Source organism: Cyphellophora attinorum (assembly GCF_001299255.1).
Source record: "Cyphellophora attinorum strain CBS 131958 chromosome Unknown Contig11, whole genome shotgun sequence".
Classification (NCBI taxonomy): Eukaryota; Fungi; Ascomycota; class Eurotiomycetes; order Chaetothyriales; family Cyphellophoraceae; genus Cyphellophora; species Cyphellophora attinorum.
Genome location: NW_017253239.1, coordinates 75,288 through 91,965, shown reverse-complemented (window position 1 = coordinate 91,965; position 16,678 = coordinate 75,288). Strand labels below are relative to the sequence as shown.

Sequence of the window (16,678 nt, the reverse complement as noted above, 5' to 3'; positions counted from 1 at the left end):
ATTCGGCAAAACAAATTATGCATTCAGCGGCCACCTCGGCTGGAAAATCTAGGTACGATCAGCCACCGATTTGGTATCTACTTCGTACGGCGGCCTCCCCGGCCCAGTCTCCACAATGAATCATTGTCACTGTCATAACGCTTGAGCGAGCCCGTCTTAAGCCTGTCGGTACTATCAGCGAAATAGCGTGGCCTCCAGCGCCCTCCCTGGCAGCAAATCCATGATGCTTCGTTCTCACAACCCAATTTGCCGGTGACGCTCAATTGAGGCTCATGTCAAGTCTCTTAACTCCATCAGCTAACCATCCCAGGCCTTCAGCGGCCTCCCTGGCCAAGTGCTTTGCGAAACCAGCGAAACGGGTTTATACGCTCATCGCCCTCGGAATCCACGCTGGGATTTATAGGTCTTGTGTACAAGCCAGCGAGCATCCGATAGCCAACGAGGCACTTCGGCATCGACGTTGTCGTCCAAGCATGGCCAGTCGTACCTACCGGTGCACTTTGCCTCACGCATCCATCTCCGAGGCTTCCTCCATCCACCACAATGGCCCTCCCTGATTCAATCGGTTGAGCCCAACAAGGCAGGCTACTTTCCCAATCTGAAATTTCATCTGATATTGCGGAGCTTCTTGACGTCACTGGCAGACGCACGCCAGCTCATCATGAGTCGCAGCGGTAGGGCCAGCTGACTCTCAGAAAGTTTCCGCTCCGCCCCTCCGCTCGAGCCATCCACTTGGCACCGCCCTTTACTCCGAACACGGCAGGTCAGCTGCCGTCTTTGCATTTGCATTTGAAATTTGCGGATTTTGTATGCAGGTACACAAAGTTGTATGTCGCTCCAGGGGGATTAGCTGAGACGTGGACCACTGAACTTCTGGGTAGCCCCGCTCCACTCCCTGACTGCCGTTCACCACGATGTTCCGCCCCAGCCCAACGAAGTAGGCCAGCTTCCATCTCTGCGCTTCTATCTGGCATAGCGGAGCCCCGGCGACGTCATCGGCAGATGCAGAAGCTGCTCTTGCCGTATTGCAGAGACGAGCGATCACCTCCGTCAGCGCGAGACCATTACGGAATAAGATTCGATGGGAGTATTACGTGCCTATCTACCACGTCTGAGAGGATCGCCCTTTTCGTGACGCTGTGTTTCTGTCGGGCTGCCTTTACCGCCAGTCTTGCTTGACTCTGCTTGTACCATTTGGTCAATGTGCTTCTGCAGCTCTGTGATTGCTCCGTGTCCCGCAAAGAATCTGCCTCCTGCTTTATCGGCAGTAAGACCGAAGTAACTAGTCGTAGGCGCTGCCAGAAGCGCCTGTCGGGAGAGAGCTATCCAGTAGTCTCCTTGATAGTACGGATCAGCAATTCGGTGTCGATGTACGCCCTCACCTCGCGAATGAGCTCGGTCTTGTCGTCGAAAGTCGCTATCCAGCAGTAAGTCATATCGTATGGTTTACCACTGCGAGCTTTCGCATTGATCGATTTCTGCGAGGAAGGAGGTTGGTCAGCTTCAACGGCTTTCTACCATCGTCGTAAGGTCTAGCACACCATTGGTCCTACGACTGGAGAGGTATGCCGGGGACGAGTAGTGACATCTCGCCAGTGGTCTAGGAGAACAACTACCATGCTCGCAATCAAAGCACTCACCATCTCAACTGCAGCCCTTGTCATCCCAGGCTTGTCCTCGACTGCGCCAACTGTGACATGGAGGGTCTCAATCTTCAGTGGTTCAGTTAGGACCGAGTTGCCGAGAACCTGTATTGTTGCGTCCAGAAAGTCCTGTTTACTGGTATACTAAGATGCACATTTGCGTGTCAGTGATGCTTGGGTCAAGATGGGTGCGACTTGGTAGACCGGAGCACCAGGCATGGAATGAACAAGCTCACAACTCCAGACATTGGCGTCGAGCCTACGATCGTCCAATGCACATCATCGGCCACACGGGCCCAGAATTTTGATGAGGTCTCGGTGGAGGCCAAATTTTCGAAGATATCGCGCACGCGGCCTGCTGAAAGCGTCATCGCGAAACTATGGCGTGAACTGGCGACTTCTCTTTGACGCGAGACGGAGGATCTGTTACTCTCGAGGTCTTTCTGTGGTAACTGCGGTCAATAGTTGGCAATCACGTCAGCGGGGAAGGTGTTGGAGATCATTTGGTGCGAAATGTCCAGCCGAACTATGCGACCTCGTCATTTATATTGCTAGTGCGGGCCAAGGGTCTATACTTCGCTCACTGCCAGTGATCGGGACTCAACCCAGAAGATACGCACTCACATCTTCCCGGCGCACAGTGAGCTACATCCGATGCTCCTATCTTCGGATTTAAGAAAGGCCTTTGCGGATGTGGCCGCACATCAGACATCGCTTGCCCGTGGCCGCGGACGTGAGGCAAGTGTAGCCAGTCATGACGCCGCACAACGCAGAACGCAATTTGGTGAGCTACAGTGTTGTATGGCTACTGACGAGACTGTAACAAATGTCTTGGAAGGCACACAGGACGGACAGATGTGACACGGTCAAACGCCGCAGAAGCCGCGGTATGGGGAGCCAAGGTGGCTAGTCGCGCTAGTGCAAAAATTGGCCATGTTTCACAGGTCGTGAAGTCTTTAAATTCTCCTAGTGGCGAGTTCTTTGCATGGCGCAACGGATTGTAATACGAATTAGGAAGGTATCGCTCCAATTTGTGCTCATACAGTCAACGCGACCAATGTCAATAGTGCCCAAGGCGATGATGGCATAGCACTGAACGCAAGTCAGATGCAGCGATGAGCGATCGCCATGGACGACGCGCTTTACGATACGTCGTTGACGCTTTACGCCGTGACTGAGTCCACGACACCACTTGGTTCACTCCTCAATTGTGACCTAAACAGTCTCAACACTAACGCGCTGAAACTTCGCGACCACCTTTCGAGCGGCCGTGCACGCTATGAGGACGAAGAGGAACAGGAGAAGATCGGCGGGCTGCGCGATTGTACCTGGAGTCATCTTCGCCAGGATGACCGTTCGACACACGGCATCCTAGTCACACTTCTCTACGACAAGATCACTTATAGATTCATCTTTTATGTCAAGCCTACCTCCTCCTCATCAACAACAAGGGCAGGCAGCAGACGGCAAAAGGCGCCGTCAGCGGCGCCACCATCAGCTTCATCACTGCCGCTACTCTTCATCAAGGCCTCAACCTCGCTCACGGCCCGCTTCCTCGCCTTCCTCACAATCCACTTCCAAGCACCAACCATAATGCCCCTCAAACTCCCGGCTTCACATCTTCCGGTCACACTCTCGTCCTACATCGCCAGTCTGGTATCTGCACACGCCACAGTTGCGAATGACTACGCCCTGCAGGCCTTCCTCCAGGACACCATCGGCGCAACCAAACTGACCATCTCCATCACCTCCGCCGAAATCGCCAAGCATCTCCGCACAATCGACGTCGACGTGCCACACGAGACGCTGTTCCAGCTCATTGAACAGGGCCGCAACGATGCCGCGCACGAGAACTTTCTCGAAGCACTGAGACACCATGTTCACCAGCGGACTGGTCTCCTACTGCCGCTGACGGCCGCACAACAACATCAATCAGCAGTCACTGCTTCCGGAAACGAGCCTGATTCTACGGCACCAGAACCACCCCTGAAGCTGACTCGAATCTCGAACTCAGCCTTTGCGCTCGGTAGCGAAGGCCGACTGAAATTCAGCACGAAAGCCGTGGCAGCCGTCGATGCAGTCGCCGGTCTGCCAAGTGGGCCACAGGAGAATATCGTGCGGCGGGCAAATTTGCAGCTGTTGGAGGGACTGTTGGATGCTGCCGCTGCAGTCTCTAAAGGCACCAACGATGGCGACAATTGATTGGACATAGGTACTTAGGTCAATCAATAAGAATATTGATCGTTTCGTAGGGGTACTAAATTATGTCTGGAGTCCTCCCTGGCAAATCATCCGTCAATCGGTTTAAGCGACCGCTCCTGCGTTTTCTCCTCTCGTTTCTCCTCTCGTTTCTCCTCTCGTTTCTCCTCCTTCTCCTGCTGTCTGCGTCTCTTCTTCTCCTCCTTGCATGCCTTCTTCCACCTTCTGCGCACATCCTTCGGCAGTTCGGGTTCCACAGGGAGTCCTTCCGACTCTTGTACAGCCCTGCGATCGTTGCTGCGCAGGAGATTGCTGATGCGAGAGTGCAAATGACCTCCAGCACCCTCCCTGGCGGGTTCGATCGATATATCGCTGTCTGTATTGTTGTTGTGGAAGAGATGATAGTGGCGTAATGATCTCGGAAGGAGCGATCGCGGATAAGGGGTCTTTCGATATGGAGAGACGTGGCTCATCAGTGAAGGATCGTAGATCGAGGATGTTGCGTCGCCGGCACGAGCATCGGTGAGTATCTGCTGCTGGAAGCCACCCGGAGGGTCTTGCGCGATCGAAATCGAGGCCATTGTCCGACCTTCGTAGACTTATCATCAGGCGGCCCCTGCGTGACCGGATCATCACGTTCGTTCGTAGGTCCATCGAGTTGCGTAGTGCCAGCTGATTTCTAGGCTCCGTACTTTGGCAACTGACCAAGCTCCTCTTCAGGGTTCTGACGATTTTGGAGTGCAGTCTCACTTTTTGACTCCGTTGATCCCAAGATTCCTGTCAGGGCGCGCTCTGAGGGTTGAAAGATCTGCTGCTCGAGATTGAAGATAGTTGCACGCGACAGCCATGCTGCGACGGTCTGGCGGTAGCTCTGCCGGGTGAAGGCCTTGCTGCGTCCGTACAGAGTAGCTGTGACAGATCCTGTAGATTCGGAGTCCTCATTTGAAGTCAACACTGCATTGGCAGACAGTTTCGAACCGGGAACGAGGGTCTGAGGAGTGCCTTCGTCACAGACAATGTCGAGTCCGGGAGCATTCTTCACCTTTGCACAAGGCATCGGGGGCGCTAAAATGAGGACCTGTCAATGCAATGAAATTGAGGAATTCGAGGCAGAGGCCTCCCTGGCGTCCAAAAATGATATATCACGATAGTACCGAATGTTAGCTGGTGAGGTATGACTGACAGCAAGCGAACCTTGGAAGTGAGAGGTGTTTGGACGCAGGCGAGGAAGGTACGAATCTCAAGGTCATTGTCTCATGGGAAGGCGCGCACTTGAATTTACTTATACCTTGTGACTTGCTTATATCACCCTGAAGTCGGATAGATGTCGTCCTTGAGCATTAACACTGAATCGAGAATAGGCAGGCACGATATGAGGCATAGATGAGGTAAAGAAGATGAATTTGCGAGCGTATTCGTGCTTCAGATGACTCGTATTGTGATTGGACTGCTCGCGATCGTGGCATCTCGTTCTACTTGTATGGAATGGTTCATTGCAACGCATGATCACTCTGACGCGCTGTGCTCTGGCACAATGAAATGGGGCGTACATGTAGAAAGCACCAATGCATTTGCAACTATACAGAGCTTGCCTCGACGAAATGCTGGTGGATATATCGGTCGTCATCCTGCCCATGTATGCCAGTAGTAATAACGCCCCTATTGATCCTGCTTGAATAACATGCAGTATAAAATCTCTATGCGTTAGGACCTCACACAACGCAGGTCCTCAGATATCGTAGCTTAGTAGTCGTGAGTATTTCAATGATCACTTGGTCCATCCATGTCCACAAAACGTTCCTCGTCATCGTTGATCACCTCTCGGCCACTTTCATCAACAACGATCCGGCGCCCTCTCTTACATTCAGGCTCGCCATCCCTCGCTGCACCAAAGTCGATCACCTAGATATTGTCAGCGCAACGTCTCGCGGACAGCCACATAAGACCGACTTACCTCAATGAAAGTGCTACCGTCTCGTTGGACCGCAGCCACACACCGTCGCTCATTGAATTTGACTTGCCAGACACCGCTAAGGTCCGACAACAGATCCTTCACGCATTCTCCTGTTTTGATGTTCCAAAGCTTGAGATTTCGGTCGCTGCCACTAATGACCTTCTGACCATCGTGCTGGAAGCAGGTTATGGCACCAGTGTGCGCACTCAAGGTAGCCTTGCACTGCCCATTGTCTGGATCCCATATTCGTAGTGTTGAATCAGCAGCAGCAGACACCAGGCGGTCGCAGTTGAGATCCAGTAATCCGACTAGTGACGTGTGACCTTCCAGATTGTATATGGCCGCACCTGTATCGAGAGACCAGATCTTGACCATGTTGTCCATCGATCCGCTGATACAGCGATTTCGTGTTTGATCCAAGACAACGCTGTAGACTTTCTGAGTGTGACCTTGCAAGCGATGTACAGTCTCTCCTGTTGATATCCTCCACACGCGAACAGTGCAGTCGTAGCTTCCACTGACAAGCGTATCGGCGTAGGCTGCAATAGCCCGAACGGAATGCTGATGTCCGGTCAAAGCTCGAATGAAGTACGGGCAGTCATCTGTGTCTCCCTCGGACTCAGCTTGAATGAACGGTGGATCTTCAGGCTTTGGTAACTTCCAGATACGCAGCGTTGAGTCTCGTGAACCAGTGATGATGAGTGGCTGCCTTGGCATCATGATCGCCTTCCCATCTGCGGTCTCGCCGATCTGAACTGGCATGACCACTTGTAAGCAGCGAACTGTTGAGGTGTGCCCACGGAAAACCTGTCTCTCCTCGCCGGTCTCAATGTTCCATACCCTCACAGACCTATCGGTGGAGCCGGACACAAGTGTGTTGCCCTCGTACTGCAACGCCCAAACACCGCCTTCGTGACCAATCAGCCTGGCTCGGAGGACTCCCGTCTTGGTGTCATAAACATTGATGTTGTTGTCGTCACTTCCCGTTAAAATTTTATCAGTGTCGAACTGCAGACATGTTACAACATGGGTGTTGTGCGCACGGAAAGCGATGTGTCGAGGCTTCGCATCTTCGTACATCCAATTCTTCCTGATCATATGATGGCGGCGGTATAACGTCTTATAAAGGTGTAGGCCTCTCAAGGAAGTAAGACCGACGTCCGGGTGCGGGACAGCTAGTATTGCAGCGCTGGCAGCGTTGTACGGACCTTCAGAAGTCGACATCATCTCCATCCAATTGATTGAGCTGATGTCTACAGAGGCGTCGCGTGAGGTCTTGCGTCTCTTCGAAGCCTTTGACGGACCGGAGAGTATCGAGACGGCTTTACGCTTAGAGCGTCGGAACAATCGTGTCAGTCCACTTTGTGGTTGCGACGATGGTGAAGAGGACAGATACTCTTCCATGTCTGTTATGTCATGTCCAGCTTGGCTGATGTCCATCTCATATCCATCGTGACCGGACGGGTCTTGCCAACCCCAGCCTTCTGCAATAGCTTGTTGTAGCTCGCCTTCGGCTAGTTCGTAGCCATCAGCGTCGAATAGCTCTTTCCATACCTTCTCGTCCGAATTGATGAGTTGTCGCCACTTCTTTGAGACTTGTGCAGCGCGTGCCAGGCTCTTGAGATCAAGGTACTGAACGATATGAAGCGCCAGCTCAGAGGGCAGAAGCGTGAGGAAATCACACTTGAGCGCTGGATTTACAACATCAGCTATCAAATGCAAGGTTTCTTTTGGACATCTTCGTAGCATCTGATGCATCAGATATGCCTTCAACTCATCGGGAACTGCTTCGAAGAAATCAAGCATTGCTGGAATCTCGGCAACAGAGAATTTCGAGAAACGGCTGGCTCCACTGCCGTGAAGCGGACGGTCGGTTGCCTTAAGATCAAAGCTCCGACGTTGCTCTCGCGCATCATCTGTCAAGCTGGCGTGAGACGCAACATCAGATTGGGAGTCTACATCCCCAAAGTAGCCAGCATTCTGCAGGTTGGCAGCTGCTGTGACGGGAGAGAGACTCGGACTAGGAAGACTGCCATCCTGACCTGATGGACTTGCTGTCGTATGTAGCCGAGCTGGGACAGATGACAGGGCTCTTCGGCTGGGAGGGCGAACACTGTTGCTGAAGCTGTCTAAGTCAATGGGTGGTGTCGGTACAGAAGCGTCACGCGAGATTCCTCTTCGTGTCGAATCTGCGGGAGATCCGTGGTCTTCGCTTTCAGGGTCGTGCAAATCATCCTCCGAGTCTGCCGCAAGTATGTCCTGAAACGAGTCCGGCTGATCAAGACCAGGAGATGGCAGTGGTGCAGCACTCGTGGACGGCAACAACGAGTTGCGGAGATCGGGACGTTGTCTTGACTGACTGCGAGGGGTGAGAGGCTTAGTGCCTTGCATACTTCGGATTCGCGGGTGTGCTTGCAGCGGTCGAACTCTGCTGCTGGATGCTGCATTCGACAGACGTCTGCGTTTAGAAGGCCAGGTTTCTATGCCTTCGTCGTCTGTGTCGGTGAAAGAGTCTGGTGACGCAAGCCTGTCCAATCGACTTCTGCTGACGGCAAGAGGATGAGATGCCAGTTCGGGGTCTGTTTGCACCCAGGATTCGTAGGCTTGCACAGTCTTGACCTCGCCGTTATTGCTGGATAGTATTTTCTGCTCGTCCTCTAAGTGTTCCATGGCCAACATAGCATCTGCTGCCTCCCGAAAGATCATGGATGTGCCACCAACTTTCAGAGCAATATTCTGAAGCGCAGTCGGGGTGGGCGTAGCTGCCAATGGGTATTGCTTCGAGTCAAGCTGGTAGGATTTGCTCGGAGGACGCATGAGAAGAGGTGGAAACCGGGTCGTGGTGGTGGTAGTGGTGGTGACTACAGTCGTCTGAGTTGCAGGAGCAAAAGAGAACTGAGCGAGTGTGGGTGAGGTCGAGGCATGACCTGGGTCGAGTGCGCGAGCACGCGCTTTGCCGCTGGCCCTGGCCGACCTGAAGACGCGTTCTTGGTAGAGTGAGTCGAGGAGCCCAAGGCATGCCTAGCGTAGTCTTCGCTGTCGTCCATCATTATGTTACAAAATCTTTCCGACAGAGATCAGGCATCGGCACAGCCCGTCTGGGTTGAGCGGCGGCGAATGTTCTTGTTTGGTGGTGTGGCTAGTGCAGCACGGGAGGCTGATGGTGGTATGAAGGCGTTGATCGTGCTTCTAGTTGTGTTGCTCTCACCGTGAAGGCCTGTGAGTCTTCCGTGAAGGTGCCGTTGCAATAGATAGTGTGCCCTCGGATGTTGGGTGGGGGACGAGTCCAGGGACGGCGTGTTAGGGAAGGTCGACAAAGCACGGATGGCGGTGAGATGTGGTGCAGCAAGTCATACAGTGAACGAAGACACCATCACACGTGGCACAAGCACCAGAAAAGCCGTAGATCGGGACTCAGACGCAACGAGGGGGTTGTTGATGTGGTGTTGAATGGGTGAATAATCGTGGAGGAAGTGCGAAGGAGCCGGAGAGGCTGCATTGGTCGGAGTCGTGCTGGCCGTACACCCCACTTCAAGGTCTCGCCTGAACTTGAATGCCTGTGGCCGTGTGGCACACTGGCAGTCAAAACCGGCACGCGTGATTAGCGGCCCTTGCTCGGTCTCGGATCTCGCCACAGGCGGCTGCCGAAGGCCACTGTAGGATTGGAGCCAAGGGAGCCCCAACGCCACCTCACTGTCTGATCTAATTTCACCAGAAAAGGCGTCACTCAGTGCGTCAATCCTCGGGTTGCCTTTTGCTCCTACTGTACATGTACGAGGTATTCATCTTCTCTGATACTGCCCACAGCACTGCAGGTCCCTCCCTGAGGCGGCGATCGAAGGTCATGGTCGAAATTGTATCACTGGAACGATTATGGTACTGGTTGAAATGGCGTGAGGATTCCTGGGTATTCACTTCAGCTACGGTAATCAAAGTCTTGTTCACTGTGGCCATGTCTTACTGAACTTCGAGGCATTTGGTGAACAATGTTTCGGCCTCTGCTGTTACAGGGCGACTCTTGGGTACTACGTGTTGAAGGTACAGCTCCTGCGGCGATAAGTGATGTCGGAACTGGACCTGCTTTACATGCCTCGCTGGCTCGATATGAGGAGTCAATGGACGTGTACAATGCACAGCAATCGCGACAGATGCACCACCATAAGAACACCTATGTGATGCTAATAGACGAGACCAGTGTAGATGTAGCAAGAAGGAAGCCTCTCCAGGTTCAGATACACCGGTGCACAACTCAGCTCACTTCTACTCGGCCACTAGTTGCTGGCCGTTATTGACCTCAATTTGCATCCTTGGGAAGACACTGAGAAGGCCGGCTTACTGTCACTCAGTCAAGGTGATGGTAATGCACACCGCTGGAGCAGGCATTGACAATGAGTTGTGTTTGTTGAGGCAAACTCGGCAGCAACGTGAGATGTTGTGCTTGCTATGAATTCCCTTTCCTCTCTTCCGCATTCCGCAAACCCCATATCTCTCCTACAAGTTTGATCGAAGACGATCTTTCTCAACATCAACAGCTCAGCTACGGTCGATGCGGGTGCAGCCGGTCCAGATGACGTCCCAATCCATGGACATCGCCGTCCTCAGCAAGGATCAAAGCCTGGCCTTGGTCAAGATCTTCCTCAATGCATCTCTTGCCTGTATCTGCCATACCCGAGAGTTGATCAATTGGGAGTCCGCATGCTTCCGCAAACGCTATGTCGACCACATCTCCCTCAAAGGCGACAGTGTATATGAATCGTTCTGCAGCTCAGACCCACCCAGCCCTGGCAGCTCTCAAGAGATTCGTGTTCTCGCTCGTGGTCATGACCACAGAGCTAATGCTCTACTCAACATGATCGTTCGTTGTCTCCTTCTCACTACGGCCAATACTGACACAATAGCAGGAACGTGGCGTCTTCCGTGCCATTGAGGAAGCGTATCTGGACGTGCTTCAAGTCTTTATCACTATTCCGGCAGGCAAATCACAAAGTATTCAAGAGACCTACACCTACAGCTTCACATACTTCGAAAATGCTGTGGCAAGCGTTGAGTGGAAAGAGCAACAGCAGTTCCTGTCCCTGGCGGATGCTCAGCGCAGCTTCAAGACCGCCATCCGAAGCCTCCTCAGGTCTATCCAAGACCTTCCCAGCCTTCAAGGTAAAATGGTCGGAACTTTCGTTTGACGTGAGTGCTGACTGTGGCTAGACCAGTGTTCCTTAGGCATGAGCATGGCTTACAACGACAGTTGTCCACGAAAGTATGAGCCAGAGGGGTTTATGGACGCTTCAGACGACCGCATCCTGGCCGAAGACTGGGCGAAACTATGGGAAGAGCCTACAGATGGGACTAGTGCCTTCGAAGCTGCTCATCATAGTGTTACGATCGCTGCCAGAAATCCTACCAGCAGCCGTCAAACCGCATCACAGGTCAAGGATACCGCGATCAGTCGGCAGCTTCAGCAACTACAGAAGACATCGTCCGGACGCCATCCAGGTCTGGTGTCAACACTGCCATTACCGGCGACTCCCTACAAACAGAACCAAGAGGTCATACGCGATGCTCTTGTGACTCCAGATCAATTGATCGAAACCAGATCCACTCGCAGTTCTACACGACAAATCCACACCAGCCCTGAGGAGCAACAACGTCCATCAGAAGGCATAAATTCGGCCGCGTATGTCCCTGCAGCCCAGCCTGCTGCCAACCCACTGAGAGGCTTGACTATCCAATCTGCAAATCGGAGGAAGCGCAATATCATACCAGAGAAGATGGCCAAGGTTATCGTTCAAGCACATTGCCTGGACTTCGAAGCAGAAGATGGACTGACGTTCTTCGATTCGGTCCAGCTCGACCGGGGTATTCTGTACCGCATTGATCGGTCGACGACAGTGTGCTGCGACTGCGGAGATCAGCAGCAACGTGGTCTGATGGTATATTGTCACCTGTGCGACTCTTCACAACATGCAGTGTGCTATGGGCTGTCTTCCTTAAGACCCCGTTCGCGCCCTGACCAGCATTTGTGCTACTCGTGTCTCCTGCTTCCAGAGGATCCAGACAAAGTCCAGGGAATGTCTGTCAATGTGCATATACGACTTGCTTTGACCTACATTGCGGATCTCCAATACAACACGTTCATCGCGAAAGACCCAGGATTCTGCGATGCTGTGTTCGGTAACGTCGAAGACATCGACTTCTTGCGACAGCGCCTCATAGAGCGCTTAGTCAGAGAGAACATTGTCGCTGGCGATGTCAGTGACAAGCTCGTCATTCTTGCGCATGATGAGGAGGGGCTGAACCGCCTTCGGAATGAATACCTCGATCCGTTGGCGAACGTTGCGCATCTGTACAGATTGACCACCAGCAAGAATGAGAACAAAACACTCGAAGGCGAGCTGAGGGCGTACAGTGGTGGGCGTGAATACAAATTCGGCGTTGGCGTCGAGGACAAAGTGTTGTACAACTCCTTGGGCGAGCCAGTGGTGTGCTGGGGTTACTTCGCTGAAGCGGACGGCAACAACAATAATAAAACCATCGTACAGCAGTCGAAACGCAAGGCAGGAGGTACTAATGGCGGACATGAGCCATCTCCACGCCGTCGAAAGATCAGCATCTCCAGAGCCTTCATCGCGCTGGATCGATCAACACCGCTTCACGAAGACTGATCTCTCGGTTCTCGGCGTGGATTGACAACTGTTGGCACCACAGCCGTACCCAATTCAAACCAAGATCAGCACCAGGCGGACTCTATGGCGGCGGATTACGTATGTTTGAGTATCTGCACTGGGTCGAATGTTAGCTACATGTAGAGCAAGCTGCCTACCATAATAACCTGTTGTGGTTGTGGAATCGTATCAGATCTCTGACAGTCGACTTCTATGCCCGTTGTGCCCCTGATCGGCCTTTCTGAATTCAGCCTGCCGGAAGGGCCCCGGGCCCTTGCGCCGTTGCATCAGACAACAAACTCTTGCAGTAGACCCACAGGGAGTGCTCCGTACTGCATTCGCTACTGCGCACGCTGTAAGATGCTGCAATGCACCCAGATACTGAAGTTGCTGCTGGCACGTCCGAGTCCTTCGCAGAATACGTGCAGCAGAGTGCACCAAGCGGCGACATCACTTGGCGAATGCCGCGGTAGCCCGTACCGTACAGAGTGCCCAGAGATAAAAATGGCGGCAGGTGGCTTTTCGTTAGCTCTCAGCTAGCTCGTCTAGTAGCTCTTCTTGGGCTTCATCCTCGCTTCTGCGGCCTCCCACACTCCTCCAGGGCTTCAGATCTGGAAATGATATGCCCGATGCATGTCACCGCCTTTGACACGTTTCGGCAGGCGCATGTCAACGGACTGCGAAAGTGATCTCGCTTCTTCGCTTCTTTCCCAAAATCTCTGCTACTCGACTGACAAGACCCTCATCGAGACCCAAAACCAAGCATGCCATCTGCTTATGGTGCGCGCAGACATGTCGTCGTATACTGTAAGTTGCAATCTGTTGACCGAACGTCAGCCGGCGCCTACGCCGCCTACGTGCGCGACGAGTCCTTTTGGACCGAAACGCCAGCCAGGGCCCAGCATAGTTCCGCGGTCTGCGATTGAACTTTGGCTGAAAGGCGGATACTGCCTACAGTACATGATGCTTGAAGGGCCCCCAGTCAGCATGCAGGCTCGCCAATAGTGACATGTCCCACTGCCCAGGACCAGGCCCCATCTCCTGAACATTGCGTTACCGTATCTCTCGCAGACGAGATGCGCCAGGATAGACGCTGCAGACCAATGCTCTTCCGGTCGTAGCGCGTTGGAGCACTGCCAATCTCAGTTCATCTGACTCCTCTCAGGGCCGAACCCTCTCATTAAGCCACCTGAACTCTCGCTCCCTCCAACTTGCTTGAATGCTGTCATCGCATCTTGACCACCACTGATATCGGCTGCGTTTCCTTGGGAGTGCAGTAGTGTATACGGATTTCCCAACTCCTCGGTGTACCTGCATATGGACAGCATTGAGTGACAGCATCCCCTTACCGAAGGAGAGACGACAACCATAAGAGTACGTGAATTAATTGGCTGTCAGCGGGAACAGTACACGTCTGTGACACAGTTCACAGCAGCGCAACACCCGATCCGCACCTTGCGCCGTGCAACAGCTGGAACTGGAGATGCGACAGATACAAACGGAGCGAATGTTCTTGCTACATAGCCGCGCCACCACCCGTTTGCCCTCACCGCTGCTTCCGGCTTTGGACCAAATTCTCTTGCTGCGTTCGATTGTTCAGTCGTAGTACACCATGTCGCCCACACCTCTTTTTCACCTTCCCTCGGCCTTAAGAAGACTGAAGACCAGTGCGACCGATACCAGTCACCGAATATCACCAAAACGAGACGATGGTAATAACAAAGCTGAACAGATGCTTGGCATCAGTAGGACAGACTTTCGCATGGCGAGGAAGCAAAGCATTACGTCCACCACATCCAACATAAGCGAGCATCCGCAAATACATAACGATGCCCCGACGTCTCGGCGCAAAGACATGCAACTGCAACGGCCGAAGCTTGAGCTCAAAGCGTCCTCGGTCCTGCTTCACGAGGAGTTCTTGATTGACGCTGGGACCGCCCAACGTCCGCCGATGCCCATTAAGAATTTCGCATCCTCTTCCACGCTGCACTCACATTACGACTCTCAGAAAGTACCCCTGAATGTATCGCAACAGACGTCCGAGTCTTCAAGACGAGATTTGGCACTACGCAGAGGCAGTCCCCAGGTCGTGCGGCCTGCCTTCAGGGACAGAGATCACGCCGGTGGCAGCAAGTCTCCTAGATTGAGTCCGGCGGGCGAAGGTCGCAAGCTGAGCAAGCAGAGGCCGAAGACAAGTGAGACACATAATAATCGACCGGAAGAATATCGGCCTGACACAGGCTATGAGAGTGTACCCTCATTGAAGTCGCTGAATCACACACCTAGCAAGCCTTTGCGTAATCCACGATCGTCAGTTCTGAAGCCTAGTACCAATCCCAGAGCCATGGCTGGATCCACATCAAAGTCACTCCTGGAGCCAATGGACCCAGCATGCGTCAAAGTCAACGTTCGCCGACCAAGAGCTGGAGCCAAGAACTGGTTCGACGGATTAGAGGAAGAGTCAAGCGAAGAAGAAGTGGAAGGGGATCTGGAGCTCAAGCCTCACTTTTTCACGGGCCTCGAGAATGCTTTTCAGCAAGAGCAGATCAAGCCGCCATCAGATCGATCATCAATTAGGACTGATCAGCAAACGTTCCACTTCAGCAATAGTAGCGCAGCAACTCCGAAGCAATTCCTGAGAAGTCAATCGTCGGCCGAGGGCAGTCCACGCGTTGCTGTGCTCAACGCTAAAGCATCGAGGACAAGCTTAGCACAGCACAGTACGCGGACGCAGCGAAGTGAGCGACCAATTGCTACGCAAAAGAAGGCGCATACCATAGCGGAGACAGATTTGATGAAGAAAAGTTTCTTGAACATGTCATCGGATGACGAGACCGAGGACGATGCCCCTACGCCAAATGCTGGTCCAGTCCGGTCGCCCGTTCCGGCGCGGCCGTCCATTCGAGAGAGCGTGGTGCTGGCATTCAACGACGAGTCAGCGGTGGAAGTTGGGACGGCGCAGGAGCTGACTGCCGCGGCTTCAACCCTCGGCTCACAGCATCCCAGAGTACGAACTCTGAAAGTCGTCAATCGAAACAGCAGACCAGACCATATCCGAATGCCAGTCCCCCGGAGAGGAAGCAGCCTAGCACTGTCGTCGCTCAATGAAGTTGCGGAAAGACAGAGCGCGGTGCCACAAGGAACAGAAGATACGATCCCGTCATTTCCAGCAACTCCAACAGAAAGCGACAATACTGCTTATCGGGGGTCGGTCAGCTTGTACTCGGATACTGCATCAATAGAAAGCCGTCGAATGATGAGCGTCACGAAGCAGGAACAATCTTTGCTCGCTGCGATGCGACTAAAAAAGGCCGCCATGAAGCACAACGTAACAAGCAACAAGCGGATGCAGGCCTTGCAAAGTCTTGAGCAGGGGAAGCCGCGTTCACCTCAACTGCAGCACCCGACAATGTCAGGCTACCGGCAACCTGTGCAGCCATACTATGGGGAAGGCATTCGCCAAGTTCAAGATAATTTCTCACGAACATCGGGAACGACTTTCCAGACGCAGACCACAGGTCGACAATCACATCTCACGACGGACACGGCAACGCCACTGAACAGGCTGTCATTGTCATCTGACAGTCAGTCAGCATCGCCGTCTTTGCTATCGATGAGCGGTCCCGATAAGCGGCAAAGCCGAGACACATATTTTTCTGGGACTTCGCCCGGTGATGCTCTTCAAGGTCACTCTCGGCATCGGACCGACTCGAGTCATTTCTCGCACGTGGTGGAGCTGGACAAGGTGCCAGATAATCGCGATGAGATCACTAGCCAGGCATATATACAGTGCCCTATGCTGGCTGGAGCCAGTCTATGGGGGTTGCCCACTAAAAGAGATGCCAGGAAGAGATGGTTCTGCAATGTGTAAGGGAACCGCCTTGATCGTAGACTTCATGTACAACGGCGCTGTCAGGTACAGCATGTCAGAGAGAGCAGAGACATGTAGTAATAGTGTGCTATAACGCGTAAGCCTTTCTGAGTGTACCACGAGAACGCATTTAGGAAGTTCAATATACAAAATCTCAGTGAAAGAGAAAATGCCCATCAAGCTCCCGCTCAGATCCGTCTTTCCGAAGTCAGCCAGACGTCAAGCGGCAAGCCCCTTTTCTTCGAGGTGGGTTCACGTGCCGGAGACCAATCGATCTACGCGACCGGCATTGGATCTGTGGCTTTTGGTAGCGAAAGGACTCCATCGACCACGACTGCAAGTGACGACGGAT

General features: G+C 53.2%; 7 protein-coding genes across 7 annotated transcripts; 3 read left to right on the top strand and 4 right to left on the bottom strand.

Moving 5' to 3' along the window:
* Window positions 1-1,322: 1,322 nt before the first annotated feature.
* On the bottom strand, window positions 1,323-2,014 carry AB675_10562 (uncharacterized protein; the record flags this gene model as incomplete). Its single annotated transcript, XM_018139343.1, has 3 exons — window positions 1,323-1,478; window positions 1,641-1,772; window positions 1,880-2,014. The coding sequence occupies 3 exons, from the start codon at window positions 2,012-2,014 to the stop codon at window positions 1,323-1,325; spliced, it is 423 nt and encodes a 140-aa protein (XP_018000902.1).
* A 757-nt stretch (window positions 2,015-2,771) lies between these two features.
* AB675_10561 (uncharacterized protein) lies at window positions 2,772-3,845 on the top strand (the record flags this gene model as incomplete). The annotated part of the gene is made up of 1 exon (XM_018139342.1): window positions 2,772-3,845. One exon carries the CDS (start codon window positions 2,772-2,774, stop codon window positions 3,843-3,845), a length of 1,074 nt encoding a protein of 357 aa, XP_018000721.1.
* Window positions 3,846-3,931: 86 nt separating this feature from the next.
* Window positions 3,932-4,423, bottom strand: AB675_10560 (uncharacterized protein; the record flags this gene model as incomplete). The annotated part of the gene is made up of 1 exon (XM_018139341.1): window positions 3,932-4,423. The coding sequence occupies one exon, from the start codon at window positions 4,421-4,423 to the stop codon at window positions 3,932-3,934; it is 492 nt and encodes a 163-aa protein (XP_018000770.1).
* Window positions 4,424-4,521: 98 nt separating this feature from the next.
* On the bottom strand, window positions 4,522-4,899 carry AB675_10559 (uncharacterized protein; the record flags this gene model as incomplete). The annotated part of the gene is made up of 1 exon (XM_018139339.1): window positions 4,522-4,899. The coding sequence occupies one exon, from the start codon at window positions 4,897-4,899 to the stop codon at window positions 4,522-4,524; it is 378 nt and encodes a 125-aa protein (XP_018000707.1).
* A 704-nt stretch (window positions 4,900-5,603) lies between these two features.
* AB675_10558 (Cell division control protein 4) lies at window positions 5,604-8,846 on the bottom strand (the record flags this gene model as incomplete). The annotated part of the gene is made up of 3 exons (XM_018139338.1): window positions 5,604-5,744; window positions 5,797-8,723; window positions 8,771-8,846. The coding sequence occupies 3 exons, from the start codon at window positions 8,844-8,846 to the stop codon at window positions 5,604-5,606; spliced, it is 3,144 nt and encodes a 1,047-aa protein (XP_018000846.1).
* A 1,517-nt stretch (window positions 8,847-10,363) lies between these two features.
* On the top strand, window positions 10,364-12,455 carry AB675_10557 (Meiosis-specific protein hop1; the record flags this gene model as incomplete). Its single annotated transcript, XM_018139337.1, has 3 exons — window positions 10,364-10,651; window positions 10,698-10,950; window positions 10,999-12,455. 3 exons carry the CDS (start codon window positions 10,364-10,366, stop codon window positions 12,453-12,455), a joined length of 1,998 nt encoding a protein of 665 aa, XP_018000844.1.
* A 1,612-nt stretch (window positions 12,456-14,067) lies between these two features.
* AB675_10556 (uncharacterized protein) lies at window positions 14,068-16,326 on the top strand (the record flags this gene model as incomplete). Its single annotated transcript, XM_018139336.1, has 1 exon — window positions 14,068-16,326. The coding sequence occupies one exon, from the start codon at window positions 14,068-14,070 to the stop codon at window positions 16,324-16,326; it is 2,259 nt and encodes a 752-aa protein (XP_018000796.1).
* Window positions 16,327-16,678: the final 352 nt, after the last annotated feature.